Below are 12,210 nucleotides of genomic sequence, written 5' to 3'. Positions count from 1 at the left end.
AATAAGCATCATCCCCCCGAGAAAAATGTTACATCGATCGATATCTCGTCCTGTATTTATTCTCGGAGAAACGGCTCGCACCCGTAATCTCGTAGATCGGAAATTTTTTCGCAAATATTCGTTCACCGGACAAGAGAATCTTTTTGGATGTTCTTTTTCGCGTTGGGATGGTCGAAACAGGGAGCCCTTGGCCCATGAAAATTTCACGTGAATAGGTGCGATCGACGCGCCCCAGATCCGACAGGGATCTTTCCAGGGCAACAAAGTGCCACGGTGTTCTCTCGATCGGATAACCGTGTTTTCTCGAATCCTCGGGCCGTTCTGAGGAAGGAAACGCGATTATTCGAATGTGGAACGTCGAGGAGCGAAGAGGATGACATGGAGGTACGATGGAGTCGTAGGAGCTGGAATTGGTAGCGAGAATCGAGCGAACTTGAACGGAATCCTGCAACTCGGATCCGGCGTAATCGAGACGAGGCACGCGTTATCGATTGATCTCTCGGAGGCAAGCTGGATCCGTGCTGGAAAAAGGAGCGACTAGATTGAAGGTGTATCTAACAATGCCCGGGGACAACCTACATAGATGTTATCCTCTCCGAAGAATCGGTAAATCCTTGCTTAACGACGAACGACTTGGCAGACTTTATAGTTTCCTGCACTTTTCTCCCTGTTACACGTTTTCCTCGGGCCCCGGGGGAAGCTCGCCTACCTGCTCTTCCCTCCGCGTTCCCTTCACCCTCAGGGAGCTCGTGGTACATTAGTCCTGGTCCAAAAAGTAACGAATTTCCACCCTCGCTTTTTCGGTGTTCAGCGGAACTTTGATAACCGTATTATGTTAATACGTACGGTTTAAAGTTAGGTTTGCCGGAATAATCGGGGGAAACGGAACTTTTGCTGGCGAACTTTGGTAATCGAAATATCCCGGAAAGAAAAGCCGGCTTAAAAATCCTCCATGCGTATAAAACACCGGATCGAACGTTCTCTAATTAGCTGCTACGAGAGCTGACCTAGTAGACACACGCGTGGCTCAAAATCCTCGACGAGAGAGGGTGCTTCTGAAAGGAATTAGACTTCATAAGCCAAGGTATTCTCCGAGACAAAAGGTCTGGAATCCAAAAGACTTGCTCAAAAATCCTCCAAGCTGTACAAGGAATATTCATAATGAAATTTAACAAAGGAAGCAGAAAGAAGTTTCGACAGAGATGGCGGCACAGCGCCGTCGTGCTTCCTCCTGCGCGATTGTCCCGGTCAGACGGGGTTGTTTCGCTGGAATGGTCCCCCGATGGGACGCGACAGCGAGCGGAAAATCTTTCTTCGTGCTGGCCGAAGGTGTCGAGACGTGGTCCCGGCGCGTCCCAGGGGGTCGAAGGGTCGCTGGCAACCCGTCGGAATTCATTAACTCCGTCGCTGGTGTCGTGTTATTCCCTTTCCGCGGGGGAGGACCGGTTGCACGGAACTCGGACAGAAGTTGAGCGAGGAGGAGGGTTGCGGTCCGCGAAAAAGCGCTCGCGATAACTCTGTCGGCCGTGGACGCGTAAAGGATCCCGCGGGATCGTCGGGAGAGGGCCGGTTAAAGAAACCGGCGAGTCGGCGGGATGGAACCGGGGAAAAAGGTGGAGCGAAGGGACGAATGATGGGGAAGAGGGACGGGGGTTACGGGAGGGAAGCGGAATAAAATTTGCATCGGAAAATCCTTTCGTTCGGCGCGGCCCCCTCGCGTATTCTTGATCTGCTTCTCTGTCTTGGCTGGCTCGTCTGCATAGGACGTAATGACGGTGCTCGACATCCCGTGAACGGAAGGAGGAAAGTCCATTGGACGGAAGCCCTGCTCGCTTCCGCATCGTGGAGCCTGTTTCGTGTCCCGTAGGCTTGTTTGCCTTGCACGGGCTATCGAACCGGCACAAAAGCTACAACCGGCTAGCTCCTCTTTGGGTCCACTCTGCGAAACCTATTCACCGATGTCCTTTCGCCCCTGCTTCTTTTCTTCGCCGCGTTTGCGCGCGTTGTCTTGGGACAGCGGCTCATAACAGATGGCTGGGACTGCAGGGGCCGCGGATTCGACCAAGTCGATCGGAAAAACAAAGCTACCAGTCGAACGTTAGTATCGTTAGTAGGATCAGCCCCCCAATTTTTAGGATTATTCCTTAGGTTGATAATCCCTTCGCAGACAAGGATCTATCGATTTGATAAGTGGTGACACCTTTTTGTAACAAAAGCAGATTCATTTGAGCTAAAATACAGTGTCGTCTTCCTTATAATCCTGATTACAACTGTTTAGAGGTCTGTCACGATTGCACATACTCTGCGTACTCTATATAGAGTGGTTCACCACATATTGCCATTTATTATTGCACATAGCGAAAAATGTTTCGAATTTTGAGAGTACTAGCTTTCTTGCAGATGGACGTGTAAAGGACATATGAGAGTTATTAAAATTTTTTAAATAGAATCATATATTTTTTATTATATTAGCTGATGCTTCTTCATATTCTTTACAAGGAAGTAGTAACCTATTTATGCTAAAAAGTCATTAGCTTAGGAGATATTTTAATTTTAACGTTGTTAGGAAATGGAGACTTTCTGGTCAATATTATGAATTCAATGCGATAATTGTTTAGACCGCATTATATTTTCACTATGATTCGCTAAACTCTCTACACTCTGTCTCTTTACCTTCAATTTACGTGTTATCTTGCCCAGACCCTTGCAGCCTTATTTAAATCTAGCATTCCTTCTTCTTTCATACGCTGTCTTTTTTCCTCGATCACTTATTTCTCACGTGACCTTGTCCTCGGTTGGACCAGGTACTTGAAACACTCGGAGCTATTCCTAAACCTTCGTCATTGCTCGTACTCGATGCTGTGAAATATCCCGTTCATGCAATCCTTGCATAAGTTTTTCCACACGCACCCCAATTACCACGCTAAACGCTCGAGTCGAACTTTACCAGGTACTTGAAACACTCGGAGCTATTCCTAAACCTTCGTCATTGCTCGTACTCGATGCTGTCATAAATATCCCGTTCATGCAATCCTTACATAAGTTTTTCCACACGCACCCCAATTACCACGTTAAACGCTCGAGTCGAACTCAAGGCCAGTGTTTATGGTCTCTCGTTTTTGAAAAGCGGCCCAAGTATTCCCATACACTTGTCCCTTCGTTCTGCTATCCCTCTTAACGCTATTTCCCTTGTTAGGGTCTTTCGTCTGGCAATACCACGGTATTCACAGTCGATGAACGAGGTATAGGTGTAATTGAAACTGGTTCGAAGAATTTATTCCTGGGAACTGGGTGTTTGAGGCCGGAACATGGCGGAAGGTCGCGTGACCGAGCTTCCGGCCGCACCGATGCTCGTCTTACGTTTAAATGGCCAATTCAGGTCCCTAATGGCCCGTCTCTTTCCGAGACACCGGGAGACCGGCTTCGTAGACGAATCGGGGTACCAAAGGCTAGACGTCGAGCTTTGTGCGCGGAGTTAAATTGAAATTAAACAGGCTCTTTAGTTTTCGGCAAAACTTTGCGTCTTGGAGGTTGGGCGGCAGCTTTTTTGCTATTCAATGGCTGTTTGAAAAGAGTACTTGTTAGGTGAGTTGCGAGGACGGATTGTGAGCGTTTCGACGCTCCTCGGGGAACCGGTGCCATGTTGAGCACGGAAGTAGTCTCAGCGTTGTTGTTCCAAAGGTAACTCAGACGTCGCAGAGTATAATTCAGGACAAATTTTAGCACGGAGTGACCGAAAACCGGGTCCTTTTTCGTTTCCTGCGAAGGACAATTTAATTAATTCGATATTACTTTCATCTTCTACGAATGTTTCCCATTTCTCTGCTATTTCCGTGATAGCCGTTCAGCTATTCGTCGCGTAGCACAATAGCAAACATTCTGGAATTTGTTCGAAATTTATTCCTCTGGCATATTAAAGACAATTTATTCCAAGCGGTATCTCGGCGACGGGACTTTTTTAATTATCGAATAATTTACTTAAACGTCACGGAGACCAATTCTTAAGGTTTCGTAGTTTATTTGGGCCGTGAAATCGTTGGCTATAAGCTGCTGGTCTAACGACTTTAAAATTCAAATGGGCAACCGTTGGCGGAAAAAGAAAGCAGGAACCTGCAAGCTCAGATCAAGATATCGCTACAGGTCGCAAGCTCAGTTTCCAACGTCTTTAGAATTCAGATACATAACTGGCACGAGCAAAAAGTAAGGGAAACCTGCAAGCTCAGGTAAAGACATCGATACGAGTCACGGACTCGACTTGCAACGTTTTTGGAATTCAAATACAAGGTCGCCAAGGAAATAAAGCAGCTGAAATCCCTAAGCTCGAGTGGAAAATTTGTCGCGAATCGCGAGATCGTGTTTCTAACCACCTTGGAACTCGAATATACCGCCGGTGGAAGCTCAAGATGGAAGACACCTGCAAGCTCTGGTCGAGGCATCGTTAACAATCGCGAGCTGGGTTCTTAGCAGCTTTGGAACTCGGAAAAATGGCGCTTTGAAAGTGAAACACGAAGGAAGACGGCAAGCTCGAATCCAGAATCCGTGGTGGGTCGCAAGCTCATGACGTAGCGGTTTCAGGATTCAATTGAAAGGTCGTTAGGCGCCAAAGAAAGCGTGTATCTCGCAAGCTGGAGTCAAGAACTCGTTAGAAGCCGGTGACACAACGGGCCGAGAATTCATACGAGGCGCGTTGCAGGCAGGCGCGGACAAAAATCTGCAAGCTCGAATTAAGAAATCGTTGAATCCCGTAAGCTCGAGTTTCAAAGGCTTGGAAATTTAAATACGCACCGGCTGAAAGCGAAGCAAGGAAAACTTGCAAGCTCGGCTGCAGAATTCGTTGCAAGTCGCAAGCTCGAGCACCAACAGCCCCGCAATTTAAATGTTCAACCGTTGCATACAAAAAAGATCCGAAATCCCCGCTGTTCCATTCACGAAATCATTTCGACTCGCAAAGCGAGAACGTAACGAAACTTTTTTTCCACGTTCGACGACAACGGCGTCACAGTTCAACGATCTATCGCATTGTCGTGTCGCTCTAACAACTCACGGTCTACGGGCGCGCGTAATTCCATCTGTTCCACGCTCGTTATTGGCTAACGATCGATAGCTGCGAATAATTAGAGTGAGAGTAAAGGGAGGCGAGGAATACCGACCGTGGTTACCTTTCGACCATTTTCCTCTTCCTCTTCCTCATTTTATTCGTCCTCCTTTATTTTCATTTGTCGAAGTGTCGCGGGCCTGAGGACCCTAAACAAGAAAGGGTCACGAGGGAGAAAATGAGAGGAAACGAGTGTTAAATTTTTTCAGAGATCGGAGTGGGGGTAGTTTTTAAGGACAACTAGGGAATACTAAGGACAATCCTTTTTCGAGAGAGTTGAGGGAATATTCGTAGCGATAAAAGTTGTTTAGACTTGTCAAAATTGAAATATCTCCTAAACTAACAATTTTTAATATAAATAGGTTAACACCTTTTCGTAAGGAATATCGGGGTACATGAAAAATTTATGATTCCATTCGAAAAAATATTAATGACCACCATCACTACAATAAAACTAGTATCATCGGAATAAACCTAATCAGAGTATACGTAAAAGCCAAAATGTAGTAACTCACCCTATATATATCACCCTTTAACCAACCACATATAGCTCTATATACGATGTCGCAAAATTCACGCAAGATTTGAATTTTACTCCATTTATGGTGTAAAGCGTTGTCAACGAAAAAAGAAATACGGCGTGACAGCTGACAGCTTAGGGTTATTGAAAATGGCGGCTATGCGAAAGAACAACGCGTCTGCATTGTTCAGCAATATTTTCAATTTTTAATTAAAAACCTGTGTTTTCTATCAAAATTACTTGCGTGAATTTTGGAACACCTTGTATATAGTCCAAAGCAGGATTAAACGCGGAAAATGGTCGTTTAAACGGTGATATATCTTCCTTTTATTTATTCTTCGTTCATTTTTATCCATCTTGAACCTTTTTCATTTTCAATCATCCCTTCATTCTTTCCCACGCGTTCCAGCTGGACGAAGTCTCGTTGTCCTACATCTTGCATCGGTTTCACCTGATTTCCAGTTACAGCGAACCACTTTCGTCGGTGGCTGGCCAACGTGCAAGGGTAATTTTCTACGCGCGGCCACGTGATCGGCTATTCAAAGCGTCCGATCTGGAAGTTCCATTATAGGTTTCGGGTACATGCATACCGCCATATCTTACAACCTCAATACAGGACGTAACACTTGTTTCTGACGGCTTTACGAGCCTCTTCGTATTCTATAGCTATATATCAGATACTACACGGGGTTAGCCTCGCATCCTTGAAACGTTACACGGAAAACAGAGACGTGTTCTTCCCGCGCCGGTGATACTGAACTTTGCCATCATATATTTATACCATATAAATTCTCCAGCATCCCGTTTCCCGTGTATAGCACGACCGAGTAAATACACGTATCCGCCGTTATTTCCCCTTCTATATAGCCTCGAGTATAATTGAAACACGATTACCGATATTACGTATACGGTATGATAAAAAGCTTCGCCATGCCTATTGTTGTTGTTATTATTATTCGGTGAACGAGGGGAAACCGTGTCGCAAAAATGTGTTTCGAAAGAGGAATATTTTTAAATTCACGTGCAATTTTTTGCTCGCACTTTGGACGCGTGACTTGCTCGCTTCGGGAGCTATCGCGCTGTATAAAAATAATGGATTATCTCGTCGTTTCTTCTTTTTCTGGTTACACGGGATTTCCTGCATTTCCTTCCATTTCCACGCATTCTCGTCAAATTGCATACTTCCTCAAAAATTCTATTTCACCCGTTTTAACCTGCACGAAAGGTTGTCCATGACTCTCTGAAAAATATTAATCTTTCCCATACTTTTTAGCAATTCTTTTCGCTCCAGGTACCATCCGTCTTGAAAACATTTCCCTTCTCGATCGGCCTGTCCATATTCGCGTATACGCAAATGTCGAGCCGCCATTTTGAAAATACCGATTAAACTTAACGAAACGACGCGATAAATTTGGAAAGACGCAACAGGAGGGGAATTTAATCGTTGTTCCCGGCTGAAGCGCTTTTGCTCGCACGTCCGACCAACGCGCTACGTTTCTACTTGCAAGGATGCAAAAGTTAAGTCGCATTCAATTAGCGCCAGGCGAATCCGCGCTGCGTAAACACGGGCTTGATACATCACATACGGTTTTAATGCCGCTATAATGTCGCTAGATTAAAGTCGTGCAGCCACTAATTATTTCTGGCCCCGCCAAGGCTATAGCCGGATTGTTTAGAGCCCCCTCCCCCTTCCTCGCGCTTTTCCCCCTCCCTCGAGCGCGTACAAGCGTTCCAGCCGCTCGAACTACATACGTACATAGTTGTACACGAACTTCCTACATGGGACGACGCGGTCGGAATATCTAGGAGTTTCAAACGAATCTATAGCGCGGCAGAAATCGGGGTGCAGGACTAAACGGCGGAAGTGTACGCCTAACGGATGCTAACGGCGATTGAATTCGGTAAATGAGAGAATTTTCCATCCCTGCTGCAACATCCCTCTTTCGGAGGTAAAAATTCCTCCGAAATTTTGAGAACCTCCATGCTTCTCCTTCGTATCACCATCGCGTGATTGAGCATATCGCGTGTGTAGTACAAAGGATTCAGAAATGGTCGAAATTCCCTGCGAATGAGGAGTATGCAATGCGGAATCCTAGGGATGCGAAAATAAAGTGTTTGACGCCGAAGAAACATTCGAAGTTGCAGCAGAAGGAGACGAAAATATCCATGTGAAATGATAGAAATGCAGGAATAAAGCGAGAGAGGGATATACACACCGGTGTTGGTAAAAGAAAAGCTCGCAGCGAGGAAAATTCAGCGTATGCAAATTATTATACCGACGCGAAGAATTCTCTTCTCTCGCGCAAATGTTTCGCCGATCACAATCGGAGGATTAATTCCGTTTCTTTGTGTTCGAGGGAAACGAATGGAGAGGGGAATATTCGTGAGGGGAAACTCGGTTTGGACAGAGACAACGCGACGTTAGGGTGGCCGCGAGATACGCGAGGCGGTAATGTAGCAACGCGAAGCGCATTTGCAACGCCGGTCGTCGTCCATCATCGTCTGCATGTGCGGGTCGCGTAAGCCGCGTGTTCGTGTAAAGCAATTGCCATTACACGGTCTCTTAACGTTTTCTCCGGGAACGATAGCGTTCATTAATAACGAAGTTGCAATTAAAATTTTATACCCGACGAAGTTACATTAATGAATTATTCATACGGGACACACGTGATTCCACGTCTACGTACACTTTGTGAGATTTCTTGTACACTGTTTTAGAACCGGATCTGACCTACATCGGGGTGAAAAGTTCAATATCCTCGAGATAAAAGTATTCTCGAAGCGCGAATAATATTTCGCCTTCCTTAACGAACTCAACCACTTTTCGCTATATCGATAAGTTTAATCAACAGAAATAATTCCTTTAACCCCGGCACGAAAATTTACCGTGACGGAAATAACCAAATTCGAGTGCCATATTTGCGCGATTTCAAATACGTAGTTATAGAAAATATTTCAATGAAGAGGCATCGATTTTACCTGTTGAATTTTTGATACGTTAATCATCGAGTTAGGGAACTCGAAATGGGACAAATAAGTAGAATATCCTACGATTTGAAAGTCGATCAGGCACTGAACGTCCTTATTCGCGTAGATTGGGACCTACCTAGTCTTATCCGACACATCGATGAGTCGTAGGGCCTGATTTGATACGAATAGAGCATGATTGGATCTCATCGGATACGGAGCCGATTGGATCTTATTCAACGCGAACGGGCTTCGATGGGATCTCGTCTGATACAATAAGATCCGGTTGAACCGCGTTTAATACCATAAACCGAACCTTCGTCGATCAATCGTGTGACAAAGCAGCGAAGAAACCATGGGGAAACATTCGAGTATCGCGAAATTTCACCCCGCCGCTGCGACGTCTGACTTATCACGGAGGAATTCTACTGCGCGCACGGGTTTCGATGAATCCTCGCTGAATCCAGCACAAATATCATAGATACTGGGAACGTTGGTCGCGGGAAGTTGGAATGCCTCGTACGCTGTCGGGGATCTAGGTGCATTTAAGTTTCGTTAAGTCGAACAGCGATGGAATGAAATTTCATCGCGGCGAGGCATAGGTGGATTTGCTATTCCACGAACAAGCAGGGCGAATCGATGCGAGAGCTCGACAGTTCTACCGATTTCAAAGAGCGACCGAGTTGTGGAAGGCTGAACAACGTCAGGTCGAATTATACCCGTTTCAAAGAGTTTCGATTGTCCTCTGAACGATATCGGCTCGAATTCTACCTAGCCTCGCGTCCCAGTCACGGTACGATACATACGATCGACACTATCGCCGATTAAATACGAACTCGAGACACTGTACCTGGGAAAAATCTCTTAATCCCTTCATTAATTCGTACGCCTGTCAACTTTCTTGTCGCCTATCGTTTTATCCAATTTCGACGCCTACGATTATGGTAATTCGAGTCCCGTCTCTTTCCCATGGCCAAGTCGCATTAACGTCAATACGTAGAGTCGCGTTGCCAACCGGTTTTCGACCGTCTGTCAGCGACGTTTCCGCCTGCGGAGGATTAACAGGGATTATACTGTGCGCAGGTTATCGGCGAGAACACTCACCGCCTTTCGGCCATCAGGATGCCAGGAACGTGCTCGATGACCGATGCGGTCAGGATCGTGGACAGTTAGTGATGAGGAGGAGCAGGTTGTCGGCTCGCCGATGGCTCAGGTCACCAGCAACATGCCAGTTCTCGAGCCTAGACGGGACCTGGGTCCTCCACGAGCACTGCTGATCGGCGTTTTCGTCCTGCTGTCCCTGTCACGGTGTCACTGCTTCGACTTGGGTAAGTCGAGTTTCAAAATAAAATTTTTATTAACATTATGCCGTCCGGTGGTATCACATTGGTGTCATGCGAGAACTATCGGGTAAATGCCGGTGACATTGTCACATTGATACAACATGGTATCATACGCCAAACAAAAGAATCCTGATTGGACGTACGAATGGCATAGTGTAGGATTTCTAGCTAGATTGATCCTATGCAGACCTAGATCTGCGCGTCTAATAAACAACAACTCCTTTTTAATAACAAAATAGCTTTATTTAATTGACATATTACACTAGGTTCCTCTGAATTCTAACTTTCAAACACACGATCCTCTATTCAATAAGTCTAGACTACACACAATCTGCCTCGTTCGCGCCCTTGCACCCTTACTTAACCTTTCCCGGTCGTTTTACTTATGTTTTTTAGTTGTTTGTTATATTTAGTTATGTTATGTTTATGTATGACACGTTTCATATTCGTGCATGGTATTCTATCGTTCGAAGCAATCACATATGAGCAAGGCTGGTTTAGCCGAACAAATAGCACAATAATACCCTGATTCTCTTTTTCCACCTTTGATTTTCCGATTGGAACATACTACACGGTCTTTACAGCTTCCTGTGTCATCTCGCCGAATAATATGTAAAAGGCCGTTCAGCTTTTCTACGGTTCCAGAGGTTGAAGGATTTTTGGAATTAGCGTCACGAAAATCTTCAATTAATTGATCCTCCAAGCGACGTACAAATTTCAAATGCATTAATTGTTTTGTACTGTGTTTCTTCCGATTTTCTCATCATTTGTTCGTTTAGTATGCTATAATCGCGCATATCTTATCACTCGGAAAGTCAAATGTACGCGAGCTGCTTCATAATACGTCTGCGCAGCTGTAAACAGAATTGGGTAGCTATTTGCCCAATAATTTGCTCGGTCGCAAAGGGTTAAGTCAAAACTCTCTCTTTTCGTACATAAGCTTTTGTGAGTTTGTTGTATAACAATCGTATATTTATTATAAAATTATAAATTACACGCGTCTTATATCGTAATTGTTCACTCTCACGCTTCTTATAATAAACTGAACTTCCTTATAACATATTGACTCTGATCCATAGCGACTGCACAACACCACGCATTCTAGATCTTCTGAAAAACATACATATCTACATTCGTGCCATTACTCGACCTCACATACTTGCATTCGCACTAATAAAACCAAATCCACAGCTTTCTCTCTCAATCACTCGACCCAGTCATAAATATCTCACCCGTACGCACTCCAGGTATCATCCTAAACGCCTAGGTCAAAGCTGATGTCGTATATTATTCCTCAGATAGAGTCCTTCGTTGCTCGTCACCCCACAATAGTATTAACCCTTAACGCTCCGACTTTTAATTCTGAATATCGACCCGCAACTCTAACTTATTCTCACCATACTTCGACTTGCAAGTTTTTAAGTGTCAGATTTTAAATGCTACAACGACGTGTGAATAATAATATTAAAGTCATTCGAAACAATCTTTATTCCTCTCAGAAGTAATATAAAAAATAAATTTTCAAAAATACATTTGGAATAGGGTGCTGCACATCGGTGCTGTCTGAGAGGCACACTTGGAGCGTTAAAGGTTAATATTTCTCTCCATTTTTGCGCGGTATGTTTACGCTTCTCCGATTTTCTTAATTCGAGCGACGTCCTCTCTTCCGTGTTTTCTTACCGGTGTAATTACGCGGTCCGTAAGAAGGTAAAAAATATAGTTGACATGACGCGAGGGGCGTGAAGGTGTCCCCCTATAATTCAGCTTGTCGGGCCATCGTTCAGCGGCAGGTGCGGCCACGATGGCCGTCGTTAAAGCGATTTCGTCCGGCAGCGAAAGGAGAAGGCTGGCGCAGGCGGAAGCCGGGCTAACCTGCACGCGCAGTCTGTCGTGGAAAACGTATACCCGGTGTCGTCTAACTCATGGTTCGCGCGGGTCATTTGGCCAGATAAAGGAGAAAAAGGTGAAACGAAGGAAAAATATTGTTCCATTTGCGCGGCGACTATACCGCGAGAATGAATTTACCTTAGTTTTGTCTTTCCCGCTGCCTTCCGCTGTAATATCGCCGGATGTTAAAGCGGAGAAAAATTATTCCGAAATTCTTTCCCCCCTTTGTTCCCGCGCGTATACACGCGCGTGGCCGGGACACGGTGTGGCGGAGCGAAAGCAGGGAAGAACGGCTGGCTGCGCGACATGTAGCGCCTCCAGGGATTCTGCACGGATTTCTTCTCCCTTGATACGATACAACCGAGGTGCACAGAGAGGTCGGAGAAAGCGAGGGAAAG

General features: G+C 45.4%; 1 protein-coding gene across 1 annotated transcript in view; it reads left to right on the top strand.

The window, feature by feature from the left end:
* Positions 1-9,729: 9,729 nt before the first annotated feature.
* The window catches only part of Ddr (discoidin domain-containing receptor 2), a 145,226-nt gene continuing 142,745 nt past the window's right edge, over positions 9,730-12,210 (top strand). The window contains exon 1 of the mRNA XM_017904179.1: positions 9,730-9,910. Within this exon, the coding sequence (XP_017759668.1) occupies positions 9,730-9,910 (181 nt within the window). The remainder of the gene's footprint in view (positions 9,911-12,210) is intronic.

This window comes from Eufriesea mexicana, unplaced genomic scaffold, assembly GCF_001483705.2.
Source record: "Eufriesea mexicana isolate 0111107269 unplaced genomic scaffold, ASM148370v2 scaffold2818, whole genome shotgun sequence".
Lineage (NCBI taxonomy): Eukaryota > Metazoa > Arthropoda > Insecta > Hymenoptera > Apidae > Eufriesea > Eufriesea mexicana.
The sequence above is the reverse complement of the archived record's forward strand: the minus strand, read 5'-3'. Positions and strand labels throughout refer to the sequence as shown.